The sequence below is a fragment of the Symphalangus syndactylus genome, chromosome 4 (genome assembly GCF_028878055.3).
Source record: "Symphalangus syndactylus isolate Jambi chromosome 4, NHGRI_mSymSyn1-v2.1_pri, whole genome shotgun sequence".
NCBI classification, from domain to species: Eukaryota; Metazoa; Chordata; class Mammalia; order Primates; family Hylobatidae; genus Symphalangus; species Symphalangus syndactylus.
Genome location: NC_072426.2, coordinates 84,036,052 through 84,055,949, shown reverse-complemented (window position 1 = coordinate 84,055,949; position 19,898 = coordinate 84,036,052). Strand labels below are relative to the sequence as shown.

General features: G+C 40.3%; 1 protein-coding gene across 4 annotated transcripts in view; it reads right to left on the bottom strand.

Annotated features, from left to right (window-relative positions):
• LOC129480879 (chimeric ERCC6-PGBD3 protein) overlaps positions 1 to 19,898 on the bottom strand; it is an 89,080-nt gene that overhangs the window by 54,433 nt on the left and 14,749 nt on the right. For 2 of the 4 annotated variants that reach the window (XM_055275350.2, XM_055275351.2), the window contains exons 5-6: positions 19,008 to 19,749; positions 877 to 1,005 (exon numbers count right to left, since the gene is read on the bottom strand). In XM_055275350.2, coding sequence (XP_055131325.1) covers positions 877 to 1,005; positions 19,008 to 19,749 — 871 coding nt within the window. Of the gene's footprint in view, positions 1 to 876; positions 1,006 to 10,164; positions 12,087 to 19,007; positions 19,750 to 19,898 lie in introns of those variants that run through there. The other 2 variants (XM_063638063.1, XM_055275352.2) reach the window with 1 other exon arrangement.

Here is a 19,898-nt window from a genome sequence, read left to right as displayed (position 1 = left end):
CTGAATCTATAAAGGAGACTTAAACTTAATCATCTCGAAGAAAGAACTTTGCATCCTGCTCCCAACTACAAATTGATTGTACGAAAGAGACAGAAAGAAGCTATGTAATGGTTTAACTTCCTATATGCATCTAAGAAGCCTTCCTAAAGTATCTTGTTAAGTAAATCCCAGGAGTGACGAGACTGAAAATGTTCCTCAGTATTTACATTCATCACGGGAGACTGGCCAGCCCTTTGAGACAACATGCACACATCTATCAGGCAGCATCCGATCATCTCCAATGCTTGGCCACTTACACATGAAACCTGGCTTCAAATAGCAACTTAATCGTCAAGGTGTTGCCCATATCTTCTCTTTTGACATTAGAATGACATCCTACATAAAATATTTAGATGCACATTTGGTCAGCTCAAAAATATTATACCCTCAGGTACAATATAAGACACTCAAAATATCTCAAAAGTTTTTTATTTCCACATAGAAGAAAGAAATCCTTCCCAATATTGATTTTAATATGCAACTCTTCCTATTAATCTGATTTAAGAAATTAGGAGTTTGGCACCTTAAAATTACTAAGAACAAAAAAATTATTCAACATAGATGGCTTTTAAATGTGTTGCTTTTAGTCTGCTGAGAGAGGTCCATATAGATTCATCAGTTTACAAACATACCCAATGCACACTTTAGTCAATTTATTATCATCCAATTTTAATGAACAGCACGTGGCTATAATTTCATTTGACAGTATCTGTTTTTGCAATAAATTGCTGCAAGTACCTTCAGGGCCCACAGGTAACTACTATGTAATTCCTAAAATGTTAATTTGTACATAATGGCTTGATAGCAAATAGAAAGGAAAGAACATATGGTACATACTTAAAAAGCTTTTTGAACAGAAAACCTGGCACTTTAAAACCTTCGTCAAATTCAGCATCGCTTTCCTCAGAATCGTCCTCCAGCTTCAGACGTTTCTCTTTGTCCTGCAGTCTCAGTTTATTCCATCTCCTACCATGAAAATAAAAATCACATTTCCATTATTTTGATCACAAGACAGAATTAAAAAGATAGCTTCTGATAATGTACAAGAAAAAAACAGGCAAATTAGAATGGTCTCTTAGGTTAATGCTGCCATTATTACCCAAAACACTGATATTCAAAGAGGAAAAACAATTCTCTTCTCCAGCCATCTCAATTCATTTCTTATGTAAATTATTATAGCTGCTCTAGAAATATTTCTTTAAGGTCTCATTTCATTATCCAAACTACTTGCTCCTCTTCTGGCATACCCTAAGGGAAAATTTCTCTGCTAGTTCGTAAGACATGAAATTAGTCCTAGAAAAGATTCAGTAAAAATTTCAATATAATTGAGTGTCTTCACAACCGCAATACTATGTAACAAAAAATAGATTTTATTTATAATTACTATTTCTGTTCTAAAGATATGATAGTCACAGCATAAAACAACAAAGTACCTTAAACATAAAGCCAATTTTGGGTCAAAATCACTGAATCAGGTTCACATTACTGATTACTTAACTGGGGGAAGAGGCATCAGCAATATAAAAGCACTGATAGTGCTACCACTCAAAAAAATGTGTTCACTGAATAAAATCTAAGTTACAAATTTAGTAATATGATACTTTCAGATATAAAATAAGGTGAACACTTATATTTCAGAAGGAAATACATTTCATCTAAATATCTGAAAGTCTTAGCAATACACCAAGGTTGTGGAGAAGGTGCATCCATTTAACCAGACTAATTTTGCATTTATATAACTATAATGGACCCTAGTTGTCGTGAGTGGGAAAAAAAAAAAGCCTCAAATTCTATTCACTTCCAAAATAAAAAGATGACTTTTTTCATTCAGCATGGTACAACTGATGCTCTGAATTTCACAAAATGGTGGCAATGGAATAAAACAATAATATGGAGAAATGTTTTCAAACTACAATTAAAAAAACTCATAGGAAGCAAGTAAGAGCAGCAACACATATAAGGCATTTATCTGCCACTGACTATGCAAGAGTAAGAGAGAATGTCTGAGGGAAGGCAAGAGAAAATGAAAGGGTAATACTACACATGCTGCCTGGCCAGAGGTATGGTGTGTTGTCCAGTATCCATTACAAAACCAGCACAGAGCCCAATGCTTGTATGTAGGTAGCTGCTGGTGGACCTTAAAGCACATCCTCTGATAAACTCTTGCCTTGTTGAAAATTTCAGCTCTTCAAGGTAACAAAAGGAAGGGCTAGCTGAAATTTACTTGTGATCAATAAGAACTGGTGATCTGAAATTGCACTGCACGGTAGTAAAGGACCTATAAATAAGATCAATGAAGCACTGTTGGTCATTTCCAGAGAAGAACAGCAAATGGAAGAGGCAGTATATGGCCAAGTCTAAGGAAACAGCTATCATCTAACAATGGTTTAATAAGTGATACTTTTCATATAAAAATTTAATGTCCTTTTTGTGCTTAACTTCTAAAGGCAATCTCTTCTTCTCCATTTGTATTTTTTTCCTTAAAAATTATCTCTGTGCAATGGACAAAATGAATTATCTCTAGGTGGCTATAAGAGTCTTCTGGGTTTCATGTTATTTACAAATTTAGTTAAATGCAATGGTGTACAACAATCGTTCTTGACAGGGGGCAATTCTGTCCCTTCAACCCCACCCTGGGGTAATCTGACAATGCCTGGAGATATTCTTGGTTGTTGGAACTGTGGAAGAAGTCGGGAGGATATACTACTACTGGCATCTTGCAGGTGAGTCCAGGTATGCTGCTAAACATCCTACACCACACAGGACAGCCCCCAAACCCCTCAGTAAAAAGTTATCAAGTCTCAAATGTCAGTAATGTCAAAGCCAAGAAGCCCCGGCACATAGGTATCCCTTACTATCAAAACTTAGAAACTGAACAGATATATATACACTCTCCTGATACACATATCTGAATTCTTGCTACTCACTCTGAAATTCAGCAATCGAGGAGTTTACATAATGAGAGAGTCCTCAGTATCAAAGCTATGAATGCAGAGCCAAACTTCTGCATAACAAAGGATACTTGTATTTAGCAAACTTGTGGATAACATAAACCTTAGAAGAATCACAGCCACTTAAACATACTTCACTTTGCAATTTCTCCAAGATAATTTTACAGAAGGAGAAATAAAAACACCAGAATATATTGCCTTCAGAAGTTTGGCACAACATCATTAAATATTTTATATGCAGGGTATCACTTTTTAAACGTCATTGATATATGACGACCATTTCCTTAGACTTAGCCAGTCAATGTTTGTGGCTGTTAAATTTCCCACCACATCACTCTGCATCGACAAGATTCAGTTCCCTCCCTCCTAAAATATACAGGCATCTTGTCACCACACAACTCAGCACCTAGGAAACCACATAAGCCACTACAGAAACGATTGCATTCTAGTGCCTTCCGCTTCATAAAGAAAGATGAAAAGGGCCAAACATTTATTCAGTTTGGCTAAAGGATGACTAAAAGTGGTGAGGAAAATCATTATTGCCTACAAGTATTTGTATCATTGTGAAGACAAATTGCCCCAGTAGAATTATACACATATTAAAGACAGAAAATACCATGGTTATAAAACCACATGCATACAGAGCTCAGGAGAAGAGATTCTTCTGTTACATAAGCAATACTTCCTCATGTGACTTGTAGCCAAAATAGACCTGACCATCTGATGAGGGTCCACTGAAGCAGCACAGCTGAAGATGGGGCCAACAAGTACCCCACGGCACACTAGGGGAAAGGGGAGAATCGAGTTCATCTGCACATATACAGAAACATGCCTTCCTCATCCCAGACGCTGCCAAGAGACTTTAAGGGCTCGCTTTAACATGTCTAACCAGCCTGTCCTATAGTCTGGCAGGCTGAGTAGTCTGTCTGACCAGCAGATATAAAGGATTCTGTATATAAACACACTGGGTTTGACATATGCAGAAGTGCAGGCCCAGGCACAAAAGTCTGAGCTCGGACTGGCTATAGTCAAATCCTGGTGCCATTTACTAGCTCATGAACCGTCAGCAAGTAACTTAACTTCATCAGCATCTAAGTTTCCTCCACTGTGAGATGGGAAGAACAGCAGCACCTACTTCACTGGGTTCTGGGAAGGATTAAATAAGGTGTCACATATAAAGCACCTTAGCACAGAACCTAGATTAGGAAGTGCTTAATAAACTAATATAGTATTATATAAAACCACATACATTTTCTGAAATCCTCACAACAACCCTGCAGCAGATACTATTACTATGTTCACTGAAAGAAGAGAAAGCAGGTTATGTATGTGGCCCAATACAATGTGCATATTGCAACATACTCTGACTGTTTAACAGAACTACCTGAACATGTATACTTGAACAGAAACTATGATAGTTCATCAAATGGATGCTCAGTTAATTATTATGAATAATGTGCTCACCATAGGAGTAAAGACACCTAGTCTTCGGATGGTACCTGCTGGAATATCTCAATTTAAAAATTCTGTCACAAATTTGTAAATAGTAAACTGTCATTAAGTATGTCAGTCTTTTACACGATAGTAACAAAAATAGATACAGATTGACTTAAAATTGGTAGGGAGTGGGTAAGAATTAAAATCTGGGCCAAGTGAGCTGAAATCTTAAAAATTAGAAATGACCTCAAAATGTCTAAATTCTGTTATTTCAAAAAGTAGATCAGTTAACTGAGAAAAAGCAGAAGGGGGCAGTAAATAGTACAATATTTACCCTTTTAGAAAACAAATAACTTTTTCATGTTCTCTATTCTCTCATTTTAAAAAATCCACACACATAATAGTCACAGCTGCAGCCACATAAAACGAAGTGGTGGGCATGGTGTTCACTGGCTGTGTTTCTAGCTCCTCACACAACTGCCAGATTCAGCCTGCTGTCAACTCCACTGGCAGCCAATTACAAGAGAAGCTGGGAACAAACATAAACCTACAATTCCAGTCAGATGCAGACAGAGAAAACACTCCCTGGTTTCCCTACATTCATGTAGGAATGAGAATCTGGCCCAGGCTGTGGGGCCTGGGGCTAAGACTGCAATAATCATCTGTCAGAAGCAACTCAGACCCAGCACAACCAGTTGAACGACACCAGGAACAATGCTTCCTCCAGTTGTAACCTATTAGGGTGCCTCGTCAATGGAACCCTGAAAGCTAGTTGCTGACATTTAAAGTTAATTTATTTTAGAAGAATTTTCAGCATTCCAAGGATGTTCAAAATAAGTAAGTGGAAAGACACAGCTAGCTACCACTGTGTCATACCATGTATATGCAGCCTCCTCATCTCTGTGCACCTGCATTCCTGTACTGTCCCCAAATCCTTCCCCTAACACACATATCCACACATTCAGCAGACCTTTCAGACCCTCACTCATGCAGCACCACAACTCACAGAAACCTCCCATGACCAGCCAGACTTAAGAGTCCTATTTTCCAAGGGCCCCACCCCAATCCTGTGACATCTTGGACACACCTGGGATCTCTACTACAGTGGCCATCAAGTGTAGCATATTGTGAAATCCATACCAGTGTCCTCCACTGGACTGGAAGCCACTTGGGGACAGACACTGTCTTAGCCATTTTTATAGCACTAGAGACTGGTATAATGCCTCCTCACGGCAGACTGTAAGTGCTGAATGAATGAATGAAGTTCATAATTGGGTTACGGAAAAGGAAGACACAGACAGAGAAGCGTGGCTTGAAAATGGTCAAATGGGGTCATCCAGAAATGGGTTCTGGAAACTTTCTGTTCTATCTCATTTAGAGCCTACCTCTTGCTGCATTTCCTACTCCTTCTACCCATATGACTTTAAAGCACTGCTCCTAGCTCTGTCCACTGGATAAAAATGGTTAAGGTTCACTACAAAAAAATGACCTATAACGAGGGTGGCTGCAATATCAAAGAAGTTCTTAATTTAGAATCTTATAACAAAAAAAAGAGATAAGGAGAAGGAAAGCTCATTATTTTGAACAATAAAAAGGTAAATAAATAAAAATTGTGTGAGTGATTTAAATCTGAGCTCCATTTTTTTGGGTTCATCACCAGTAGGTCTCCTCTGTAAGGAGCCTGGTTTCTGCATGCCAGCTGATGGAAAGAACCAGGAGCCCTGAGTTTGGTCCTAAGCTTTCCCAGGACCAGGTGGGAAAGGCTGGGCAAAAGAAGCACCTTCTTATGAAAGAATTCTTATGATGGGAAAAAAGTCTAGACTTAAACTATATTTACATTACTAGGAAGGAAATAGTGTTTTTGATGTTCCCACTTTCATTTTTTTCTTTAATCTATACATGTAAAAGTCACAGCTGCACCCAAATAAAACAAAGTAAGTCTGTTGTTCATCTTCTTTACTTTTTCTTTTTTTTTTTTTTTTTTGAGACAAAGTCTCACTCTGTCACCTCGGCTGGAGTGCAGTGGCACGATCTCGGCTCACTGCAACCTCCACTTTCCAGATTCAAGCAATCCTTGTGCCTCAGCCTCCAGAATAGCTAGGACTACAGGCGTGCGCCACCATGTCCAGCTAATTTTTGTATTTTTTAGTGTAGATGGGGTTTTGCCATGTTGGCCAAGCTGGTCTCAGACTCCTGACCTCAAGTGATCTGCCTGCCTTGCCTTCCAAAGTGCTAGGATTGCAGGCGTGAGCCACCATTCCCGACCCATCAGGGCATTTTCTAAGTCCTAAAGCCCCTATCAGGCTCCAGTGGTGGCCACTAGAGGAGAACCCAACAACAGACACAGATTTAACCTAACCACAGAGAAGTGAAAACCGCATGTAGGCAAAAGAGGTGCATTACAGGCATTTAACTGGTAAGGGGAGGCCTGAACTTTAGAAAACATAATGTAACATTGTTGAATCTGCCTCCTCCACCACAAAATAAGCCAAATAGTGACTTTTTATGAGGAATAAATGAAATTACGTATGTACATTATACTTTTGAAACTACATAAATTTCAGATGCTATAACAATTGGCAGATTATACAAAAAGATTGAGAAATTTTAATTAATTGCAGGTTAAATGTGAATAAAAAAATAACAAATGTCAAAACACCTATTGCAGTCTTAGGCCAGCAGGAGCTCAGTTCAACCCCCAAGCGTAGAAGACTGTCATGCTAGCTCACTCCATACTGGTCAGTTAAGATCAGCAGGACATTCCAGTCAGGACATCCTATCATCCAGGACAGCAAGGAGGCTGGAAATCAAGCCAAAAGAGAAGACACAGAAGAGATACAAGAGAAGGATCTGGTACATCTACCTCAGAATACAGCTGTGAGAAACCACACTGCAATCTTGACCTACCTACACTTAGAACCAAGGGGCATGTTGCACGGTTTGTCCCCTAGACAGATGTCTAGTGCCCCCTAGTGTGTTCAAAGGAGAAAAAATTATATTTCTTCCCAATATTGATACTGTACTTATATTTTTATAGATATTTTATCATTAAGTGGGCCTTAAGCTTATTTTTAAAAAGTATGAAAGGTACCAAAAGCATAACATCAATAAAACAAAGTTTGTAACAGCTAATGATTTTACTATGCCTATGATAGGTTGAACAGCCCTTATCCAAAATGCTTGCGACAAGAAGTGTTTTGGATTTTGGAATATTTGCATATACACAATGAGATATGTTGGGATGGGACCCAAGACTAAACACGAATTCATTTATGTTTCATATATAACTTATACACATAGGCTGAAGGTAATTTTATACAATATTTTGTGCATGAAACAAAGTTTTGACGGTGTCTTGACTGAGACCCAACATATGAGGTCAAATATGGAATTTTCCACTTGTGACATCACGTTGCTAAAAAATTTTCAGATTTTGGATTCTCGGACTAGGGATGGTCAACCTGTAATATCAATTGTTAAACTGCCTTTACTTGTGAAAGGTCACCTTTTCATATGTATCGGTATTTATTATACACCCTCCTTCATGGTTCTCACAGACCCTCATTTCAAGCATCTTACTGCCTTGGTGGAATCTTTGTCGTAACTTAGCTAGTGGGCATGTAACAAGAATAGCTAATACTTATTGAGTGCCTGATGTATGCCAAATAGCTTACACATATCATCACCCATGAAGAAGGTACTGCTGTGATCCCCATCTTACAGGTGAGTGGATACACAAGACCTCAGAGCTACTCAGCAAGGCTCTGGCACTCACTCCACGGCCCGTGGTGTCTAACCCCTATGCTATATACTGCCTCCTTAAGGAAAGTCTGCTAGCTCTGGACAAGTTTTGTTTTGAGATTACATATACACACATACATACATATTTTTTAATTGGGTCAGAAAACAAATAGTAATTATGACTGACAGTGATACTGGGTACCGGCACTATTTTAAGTATTTCACATTTATTAATTCATTTAATCTTTACAACCTAATAAGGAAGATACTATACTGTATGAGTCCATTTTCACACTGCTATAAAGAAATACCCAAGACTGGGTAATTTATAAGGAAAGAGGTTTAATTGACTCACAATTTGGCCCGGCTGGGAGGCCTCAGGAAACTTACAATCATGGTGGAAGGTGAAGGGCACCTTCTTCACAAGGCGGCAGGAGGAAGTGAGTGCAAGCACAGGAAAAACTTCCACTTTTAAAACAATAAGCTCTCGTGAAAACTAACTATCGTGAGAACAGCATGGGGGAACCGCCCCCATAATCCAATCACTTCCCATCAGGTTTCTCCCTTGACACATGGGGATTACAATTCAAGATGAGACTCGGGTGGGGACAGAAAGCCAAACCATATCAATACTATTGCTATTCTCTCTCTCTTTTTTTTTTTTTTAAACAGTTAAAGCAGACAGGGAGAAAGAAAGGAAACTGTCCAAGATTACCAATGAGTTAAGGAAAAGATTCAAACCCAGATAATCAAGTTCCAGAGTCTATATTCCTATCTGTTACATAATACTGTCTTCAGAAAGTATTTTCCAAACTCTCTAGTACCACTCCTTTTCTCACAGTGTCAGCGAAGGGTCCTCTAACTGCCACAGAACGAAAGCAATTGCAAAAGAACAAACCAAATTCTAAAACTTCAATCCAAATGTTGTCTTAAAAAAACATCAGGACTAAGGTTTAAAGAAGGGAAAGACTGCCTTCATTTTTGTACAATAACATGATTCCTTCCCCACCTTAATAGTGTGCAAAGTAAGTCAAAACTCACCCTTCACTACACCCCTGAAAACTTTTCCAAGTAACAGTAAAATCAGTTTAGCAGTTCTTTGAACTATACATGATATAGGCTGAACAATCATGTAATACACATTTTATACTAGACAAATCAATGTACACAACTGCCCATACCAATACACAAAAGGGACAGAATACACATATTAATGGGAATTGTCAAATATTAGTTGCCTGAGATCATATTAATAAAATAAACATGCCCTCTCCAAAACTTCAAGGAGGTCACCTACCGTGGTGCTCAAAATTCAAAACAGACCTTACTGCTCTGTCATAATATTTTTATGTTGCAAGGATCACTATACACAGAGCAGTTTAAATCTACACTGTCTGTAAGGAAAAAGCTGTGTATCATACAGTTAGATCATTCTTAATACAGAGTGACATTTCAACCTCAAGATCATTCTCTACCTATTGCAATATCCATTTAAGAAATTCAACAACAGAGGCACAATGAGTACAATTTGATTTTTAAAAATATACTCAGGCACCAAGCTGGGTATTTAATATGGTTTGCATTCTGTAGTATGATAGGTTTTCTATTTCAGACAGCTAAGAATCCCTTACAGATTAGTCTAATTTGCTAAATTGAGATACTTGGTGTTTTACTTTTCTTATCTTCCTTTTTATGGTCTATCTGGGTAAACTTAATTGGCACATCTGAGCAGATGAAATACCCTCAGTTAGGAGTGCAGATCTCATGGAGTAAATTAAGACTGATGCAGACAATTATGCCCAGAGCCAAGAATGAAAGGTGTGTGCAGAGCAGGAAGCAGAATTAGTCTTCATTTGTGTCTCAGCTTTGTTATTTAAAAGAAGCCAATGTGCTCTCTAAGAAAACATCTTTAACCCATTTATGTCTGAGGTTACAATTTTTTGAATTTTTGCGTGGAATTCATATATGTTACCTAGAAAAATTCAAGGAACAAAAATTTGAATAAAAAAAAATTTATTATGTTCCACTGTTATGTGACATTCCAAAATTGGAACACTAGGCAAAACCACTGCTAAATTTTACATAATGTATAAAATTATGTTTCTTGTCTCAGGAGGTGGTGACACCTGCTATTCAGTGTGATATTCAACGGAACACTTCACATGTAAGGCAACATCACATTTTTCACATCGAAAAGTTGTGTTCTTATGACATTCAGCGCATCGCGTTTGCTTTCCCTGTTTGACTATCACATGATTTATGCCATCATAACGCGAGTCAATGTTACGCTTCTGAGGTCTTCCTTTCTGGCCAGGTTCTGGAGGATGACCATGGGTCTCCAGATAATGGCATACCACACGTCGACGAAACTCCAGAAAATCCACTGGTTTTTCATCATATGTTTTATGCAATTGCCAAGCATTTTGTAAGACCAATTCGAAACAGAACAAAAGAGGGCTTGAATACCATTTCTTTCCACGGATTGATGCCCGATACTTATCAATGTTTTCATCAGCTTTGTCTACGCCTCCCATGAACTGGTTATACACTTTGATCATGTTTGGCTGCTGAACTTGGATCTTCTTTTTCAGTTTCTGGGAATAACGACTGACAAGACACAGGGGATGGATACCAGCACCAGATGAGGCAACAGTGACAACACTGTTATCATTCCATCTGCAGACAATATTGCCTTTGCCATCAATTCGATAATCAAATGTGCCTCTTTCTTTTTTCTTTAAAGCTACATCTGATTCCAGTGGAACTTTGTCAATGTGATCCTTCCTCACTGTACCTGTTGCCTGATGTCCCATTGAACTGAGCTTATCAAGAAGTCCAATACTGGTGAAAAAGTTATTGAATACAAAATGGTATTGTCCAGGGTGTGCCTCTGTAAGTGCCTCACTAAACTGAAGGACAAGTGACGCACCGACACCATATTCCTCATGTTTAGTATTTGGGTTTTTACCCTGATATGGCTGAAACCAGCAAATGTAGCCCAGACAGGTGGCACCACACCAAAACTTATAGCCAAACCGAATGGGCTTTCCCCGAATAAATTGCTTGTACCCGTGACGACCAAAATAAGGAACCATGAATTCATCAAAGCTGAAATATGTTTCATTTGGAACAAATTTCATGCATCTCTCATTGAGTTTGCTTATGAGAGGTCGCAATTTGGAAAATTTGTCCACTGGATCCAAATTTGCATTGTCAGCAACATGCAAATTAGAAAATATAGTTTCAAACCGGTCACGTCTCATGGCAGCACTAACCAGTACATTATGCACATCTGTTCTTTGTTCCCAAAACATACGCCTTCTAGGAACTGAGACATAACCACTCAGAAAAATAATTCCCAGAAAACATTTGAATTCAGAGCTAGTCAAGTCAAGATGTACACCTTTACTGCAAGCATATAAGTTGGAGTATTTGACAATGAGTTCAATGACCTCGTCATCAAGAAAAAGTTCAAGAATTTCTGTGGGAGTTCTCATTACAGTGAAGAAATCGTTTGGTGGTGCTATAACTCTACCTGTTACGGGTTGTACAGTTAGGTCGGCTTTTTTCCATTTGCAAACAATTTTTGTCATTTTCCTCCTCCTTGATGGTGGAGGTTGCTGCACAGTAAACGTAGATGGAACTTCATCAGGAGAGTCATCTTTAGGTGCGTATGAGGGATCATCTGAGTCAGACTCAGCATCAGAGCCATCTTGAATAAGATACGCAGCTGTGTGCAACAAAGAACCTGGCAGATTATTTATTGTTCCACCTTCTTCATCTCCTGATTCCTCATCAGAAACAGGTGCTGTAGCATTTTCAGGTGGTTGTATCACTATAGCACTTGCTTCTATGCTGTCATCTGTCTCTAAAAGGTCAGTTATTTCATGTAAACTTAGTGTTCGAGGCATCTTGGGACTAAAACGGAAAAAAGGTATTATTAGTCCTAGTGGTAGTGGTTTTGCCTAGTGTTCCAAAAGAGGAACATGAAAAATGTCAAACCCCTAACTAATGAAACAATAATACTTTCTGTATCTTCTTTTTACCGCACAATAGCATAACTAGTAGGAAGTTATTTTTTAAAAATTACTAGTATAAGATATAGTGCAGTAAAGTTGTATGTACCTGTCTTTGGATACTCAAAAATGTTTCTGAAAACTCACATCACTTTTTGACAAGCTTTCAGCATGCCAGTATCTGTAGCAGTAACTAACTCTGTGCACCAAGTGATAACATGTACCCTCAGGAGGCAGACGTGTGAAAAATCAGACCTTGGCAATGACCTTGAGCAATAGGGTATAAATAACTCCCACATGCTTAGCGTTCCAATAATGGAACACTAGGCATAAATAGGTTTTAAAAGTGTAACTTTTTCTTTCAACTTACAGATTCCTAAAAGAAAAAGAACATAGGCTTCTTTTTTTTTTCTCTCAGGCTCAAGTGATCCGCCCACCTCAGCCTCCTGGGTAGCTGGGACTACAGGCGCACACCAACACACCCAGCTAACTTTTTCTATTTTTGGGGTTTCACCATGTTGCCCAGGCTGGTCTCGAACTCTTGAGCCCAAGCAATCCTCCTGACTTGGCCTCCTAAAGTGCTGGGATTACAGGTATGAGCCATTGTGCCCAGCCAGGCTTATTTCTTGAGAAAAATGAACTCTCAGAGATGTTAAGAACATTCTTAAAATCATTATATTTAGGTTTCTGGATAAAATCTCAAACTTTTACTAAATTCAGATTTTGGGAGAGTTTTGTTTTTTCTCTTTAATTTGGGCTTTAAAAAAAAAGGCACAATCAAATCAACCTCCACATTGTGAGTTGGCCTTTGCTGAAGCACAGCCTAAAATTGCTAAATCCTCATCAGGTGCAAACCATGATCCAACTGAAGGACAGACAGGACAATCCCAGTGCAAACGGGTGCTAGACAGAAGAGGTTCCCAGAAGACAATAAAATGGAGACAGGCTATGAGGTTGGTGGTTCTCAGGGCACTGCCTTTAGAAGCATTTCAGGATAGGAATGGGACACTGGGTTGGAATTGTCCCCCATCAAGTGGAGGGAGAAACCAGGCACTGAAGCAATGCTTGTCCGAGTCTGCTACAGCAAACCAAGCTGCGAGATCACTCTCATGTGTCCCAAACCACCTTCAGACCCCTTCTCCTTCTCCAAGCCCTTCCACTGACTGCTGCCTTGAGCAAATGACTTCATCTCTCTGGGCTCAAAGTCCTATCTCCTGGGTGGCTCTAAGGATTAAACGAATTAACCTATATAAGAAGAACCACAAGAACCACTAAGTGGTATGCATTCAAACATGTCAGCCATCATTGTTCTTGTGCACCACTCCCGCCCCTGCCCCCACCTCCACTTAATGCCACCCTTGCTCAGGCCCTAAAGGCTGCAACATTCCAAATCCACAAGACTCTCTTCATAACAATCATTCTACTTGGCTTGACCCCTCAGCATCTGAAATGCTGAGAGCTCCCTCCTCAGAACAGTGGATGTGCACAACCCAACCCTCCCAAGCCAGGATTCAATGGGGCCCTGGCCACAGAGACCCAGTGCTCAGGGGAAGGACAATGAAGAGTATTATCTTCGCAGGAGATTATGTCTCACAGACTATTAGAAGACATTCTGTAAGACTTACACAATGAATGGAATCTTTATCAGCCCTTTACATCTCAGAGTTACTCATGTAAAAAAGGTAAAAAATAGGGCACAAGAAAAACCTTTAGGATCAAAAATGTATTAAAAACCAATTATATCAACAGGCATCAAGACTACAGATTCAGGTTACACCAGACCATGAAGTAAATTCTATCCCCATCCACACCATACTTGCCAGGTCTTCCAGACTCCTGAGCCATCTCCTTATATCCTCATCCAAATTCCCAGATCACAGGCTTACGTTTTTGGTTTCGTTTCCAGTCCAATGGAGGTGGGGGCAGCTATGTGTTGATTCGTGGCACCACCCTGTGGTCATACCTAAATATTGCACCTTCTACTCAATCCCACAAAGGGAAGGAAACACGTATGTAGAGGGCCCAGCCGACTTCAAATCTCAGCTCTACTTCACAGTAAGATTGTGGGCAAGCCAATTAACTGGAGGGGCCGTGATTATAACCATGTAAATATGTGTATTCACAGAACCAAAGACTGGAATGACGTGTAGAAAATAAAAACATAAAAAATAGAAGTCATTTTTTCATCTTAATATTGTTGTCATACTTTTACAACAAAAATAGGGACTCATCAGAAGTGCTGAAAGGTGGCGAGGGAGCCTTCAAACCATGCAGAGGAACCAACGCAAATCCACTTCAGGCTGTGCGTTTAGCAGCTTAGCCCAATGCACCAGGTCATCTGAGGAGACTCGGGCACCGCCTACTGAAGAGTCCGTTTCTGAACTCCCCACTGTGTTTCCCTGATTGGGGTGGGCACGGGTTGGGGATCTATCCCAGAGGCAATTATTTGCTGAGTGTGGGCCAAAGTAAAGAAAAAAGCATTACATTCTCAAGCCTCAACATCCTTACCAACAATGCTTTCCAACTGCCTCAAAGCTCTCCTAAATGAGAACATAGTTCTTTCTGAACAAGAGCCTGTGGACCATGAAGAATGTCACCAAGCTCCCCTCAGAGTCAGCGGGAGCTCAGCCAAAGCACAAGTGCAGTGCCCAGCTCCTCCCGCCCAGCTCCTCCCGCCCCGCACCTGCTGCCTCGGACTCCCCAGGTTGAGCCCAGGCCCCTACCCTCTGAAGGTGTTCCCCATGTGATTCTGACACACACACCCCACAAGAACCAGATGATCTATGACATACAGCATTTAGCTAAGGCTCCCTGACAGGCCCTCCCCTGTGTACATACAATTGTGCAGGGCACATAAAAGAGGATTTTTAAGAAACTGATATACAAACTGCATCAGCCAAAAGCTGCAGCCCCCAGAAAAAAGAAATACATAAGATTGATTTATTTCCATCCCTAGCTCCCAAACCTGACAGTGATCAGAGCCATCTGGGAACATTTTTTAAAAGTCCTGCCCGGTGACCCCATGCTAGACTTCCTAAGCAGCATCTCCAGTGTTGGGGGCTCCCAGTGACACTGCATAATCAGTCTGTGGGTGAGGAAGCTTTGTTCTAGTCTGTGCTCGTTGCCAAAGAAGTACAGTCTGTGAGGGCAGCAACTTAAATAGTAACTGCCGGCAGATGAAAACAGAGTAAGAACTTGGGGGAATGAGTTTAAGTCAAATGATAAATGCTAACCCTAGTCCTGCCAGCAAGAAGAGACAAAAACATATCTGGAAATGCATTTTCTCACTCAGGATGCAACCCATCTATGCCCCGCAGCCTGACCAAGCAGTGCTGACCACTGCTGGACAAAGAGGCAAGAGTCAGTGACATTTGTTTTATTACATCAAGGTTGGCAAATACCTAGCATGAATGTTGCTAGTTCCCCACTGTGTCTATGATAGACATCACTGAGGAACTGCACACTCTTTCGCAGTCCACCCAAACAGGGCCTCGGAGCCCCCTGAATAGACTACCACTCCCCAGAAATCAGAGCTGGCTGGAAAGTGAAGCCCACCTGCCCTCCCTGTCCTCAGCCTCTCTGCACATTGTGGCATCACACCAACCTCCAAGGCAATCCAAATGAGAACCCTGAGGAAATAGTGTGCCTCCAAAGCAAAGCAAATTCCTTCCCTTCTCAATGATGCACCTGGAGTTTAGGGACAAATGCGTAACATTGCTCATTTGGATGAGGGCCATATTAATATATCTGAGCCACCCAACAAGACAAGACCCTGCACTGGATGAACTTCCTCCACAGCCTCTCCCAAATACCTCAGTCTGAATTCATTATTCCCTTCACACTTGGTTAGGTCCTATTTGTGCCCAAGTCTATTAACAGACTGCAAATTTTTTGCCAGAAATCCTTGAAGCCAGTGCAAGGATGCAGACATGCATTGTTGACATGAAAGCAAAGATAAAGCTATGGGGGCTGACCTCGAATATGTCAACTGGGAAGTGAATCAATGACATGGAGTAACAAGGACTGGGGACAAGCGCCCTGATCTTTATCACCCTGAAGGGGCAAGGTTCATATGAAATGTTTGGTCTTCTAGGCCACACGGGGCTGTCTTGGCTGCACAGCCTGGACTAGGTAAGCAGCATGTAGGTGCTCACCAGGAACCCACATCACTCAAACACTGAAGGTGTGTTAGTCCTATTAAATCTTTATTTGGCACCTGGAGCTCCCAGGTCCACAATGTGCAAAGCAGTAGTATATTTTAAGAAAGCACTAGACCTCACAACCAACAGCCATAAGCAAATGGAAACCGTGGTAGCACAAAATTAAAATGAAAAAATAATGTATGTTTTATAAGACCTGTATACCACTGACCATAGAACTGACAGAATATTTACTTCTAAGCAGTGGCTCATCCATCCTGTATGACATGAAAGGGTATGAAAACCAGGGAACCCACTGAGGAGCCGGCATCAAGATACAGTTCAGTGCAGAGGAGGAGGCAGGAGAAACACATGGGAAGGCGGAATACACGGTTTGAAAAACGGTTAAAACTTCAAAGACTGAGCTGAGGGCTTCAGCCAAATGAAGGAAGCAGGATCCAAAATGCGACCGCCCAGTTCCATAAAAAAGCTATGGAAAGGGCTTGACGGAAAATTCCTAGTAAGTATCAGCTAAAACAAAGGTACCTAGTTAGGGTGAACCTAGTGCCAGTGAAAGGCCGATGGCTCTCAAGCTGAGAGAATAAAGAGGATGAGATATCCAGAAGTCACCCACTCTCACTTCCTAGAGTTGAAAAGAGCATTATAATTAACAGGCTATACCCTCAGTAAAAGGTGTTAAGTTCAGCAAAGGGTGCCTACCCTGGGAACTATTCCTAAATTCTAACCACTAAAAAAAAACTAATTTTCTATGTTGTAAACTCTATGACTGTATTCTAATCATCCATCGTCAAACCACTGCTAAGACAAGCAACCCTAAAGGTCTTTTTGTTTCTCAAGGGAATAGCATTACCATTTCAATTAGTCTACAAAGATCAGCAATGAGTAACAAAATATAGAGAGACTGGCAGTTCTAATATGTTTCTCAATCCTGAGCATTTTATTTTCTTTCATCCCCCAATCCAAACAGCACCAAAGGAGATGTAATACAAATATTTCAATGTGGATATCTGCAGTTTCACAGCCTTAATAACTGTAGCTATAAAATGTTAAGAGCTATCGTATTTTGGTGGCAATTAAGAGTTATTGATATTTCTGAAATTCATTTGAGATTTCACTGTAGCTTTAGCAAAATATTGGCTCTGGAAATAATAAATTGTTTTACAATCTTAACATTATTAAGAAAAACTTATTGCCATCAAATTAAACTAAACCCACATTTAAAATTCAATCAAAATAAATTGCTCTTGATCAAAATACTGATATATTTTAAACATATTTAATATTGACCCAATTTAATTGGAAAAATATATATTGCTCCATTTATAATCAATATGTTGACATTAACACTTTTATTAATTCCTTGCAGTAGTTAAGAAAAAGTCTGACACTGCTCACCGTTCAAGAGTACTGGGCAACATTCCTCAAACAACTTTACAGGTAATAAACGTGCACAGAAACAAAAGCTGTGCTGAGGGATGACAAATATAAGCCAGCCCTCATCTGTGCATTACTACATAAGGTGCTACTAGAATGTGAGTGCTACACAACTCTAAAGAACAGGATTTAAGTCACACGTCCTCAAATTACTGTTTAAAAGAATTCTGACGCATCTATTTTGGAAAGGTTATGGAATGTCTGTAGTATCTGGACAGGGGTTAATTAGCAGTTCTAAGTAACAAGAAAAAACACCAGATCAACCTTCACTTACACAGGCCAATAAATACAACAAACTAGGTCTCTTCACCTTGAGAAATAAGAAAAAACTGTTGAGGATTAGGAAAAAGCCATCCCACTATCAAGTATTTTAAAAGTAATAAGGTTCCTTTTTCCCTTTGACTTCCTTAGAGCTAAGTGAGCTCTAAGTCAAGGAGACTTGAAATGCGCAGCAGTAGCACAGTGTTCAGTGGGCCACCATGGGGAGGCCTGCAATGCAGATTATTTTTCCTGGCTCATAGAAAACGTGTGGCAATATGCAATTCAGACTTCATGTTTCACACGTTCACCTTCCCTTTTACGGTGCTTGCTTTATACAATGACAATGTCATGGAGCTAAAAGCCAAAGTCAGCCTCTAACATAAAAAAACAACAGTGAAAAGAAAGGTATGCTGTGCATACAAAGTACACTTTTTGCATGATGGTGGCTTATAATTATGCAGATGACTATTTTCTCAAGACAAAGGAAGGATTTACAAAAGCAAGCTTATTCTTTCTAGGCCAAAGCTTAAGTTTCAGCTCTTTTTTGAAGAAAAGTTCTCTAAAATTACTTTCCTGCCTCAAAAGGGAAAACAGAAACCCCTATCCAGTATGCATTAATTCACCCTTTTCTTTTTCCTGATACTTATTCTAGGGTGACTGTCGGTATAAAGGCGACACAGCTCACTCAGCCCTCTGTATGCCTCTTGCCCCAGCCTTCCCTTAAGTTTTTCATCTTAGACTTGCCTCTAAATCCAAATAAAGACCTAGAAGTACATGCATTTGGGGCCAGCACCATTAAGGACTCAGGGGCCCCACTGCTTCTAGCAGGTTAAAGCTGCAGAAATCCAACCTCTGTATAATCGGGGGTCTAATATATTAAGCTGGATCTAGAATGCTTACATATTAATAAACCTGTCACCTAAGATAAAGCAAACAGTACAATGTATCTATAATCCCCACAGACCAACCTTAACCGCTGCTTATAATAATCTTCATCTCCGTCATCTCGGTATCTTCCCACTTTCCGACCTCCTCCTCCTCCTCCTACAGGAGAAGCTTCAGCTTCTTCCCCAGAACTTGGGAAAAAGTCGTAATCAATCTCCTGCACGGGGACTTTCTTCTGCCGTTTCCGGCCCTTGGGCAGAGGCTTCAGCTCATAGTCAGTACCATCTCCAGACAGGTCCGCCTCCGCCCCCTCCACCTCATCATCTTCCTCCTCTTCCTCCTCCTCTGTGGGGAAATACTCAGACTCTTCACCCTCAGAGTCTCCCTCTGCCTCTGGCCTCATGTCTGACCCCCAAGGTCTCCCTGCCTTTGGCAATCCCACTTTCCCCTGGAACTGCAAAGCCCTCCTCTGGAGTTTCTTGATGTGCTTTTTCAAACGTTCCTCTTTTTTGGACAGAACTCTGGCTTTCTTGTTTGGTTTGTTTTTATTTTGCACTGGGGCTGGAGGCGTGACTGGGGCTGGAGCTTTTCTACCTGCTCTTTTATTACAAGCTTGCTTCTTCCTTTCAAAAGACAGTTTTGCTTGATCTGCCAAATACTTTTCGAAGCCTGATGCTTCATTGAGCATGATTTTTCTGGGCTTTTTCTCCTGTTTCTGAGGGATCTGGGTACCAAAAGGTGTCATCTGGCCAGTGCGGATGAGCTCTTCCCAGGCAGTCTCCTGGACAGGCATGAGCATGCTGCCAAGACTGGATGGCCCCGGCTCTGAAAGAACAATAGCAACGCGTTTTGCACTAGCATGAAACTTTCCGAGGGTACAAAAGAAATGCTCACTCTTTCAAGAAATATTAGGCAGCTACAAGTAACTCATATAAAAAAAGAATCATCCATGTACTAAAGCATGTTACACATGA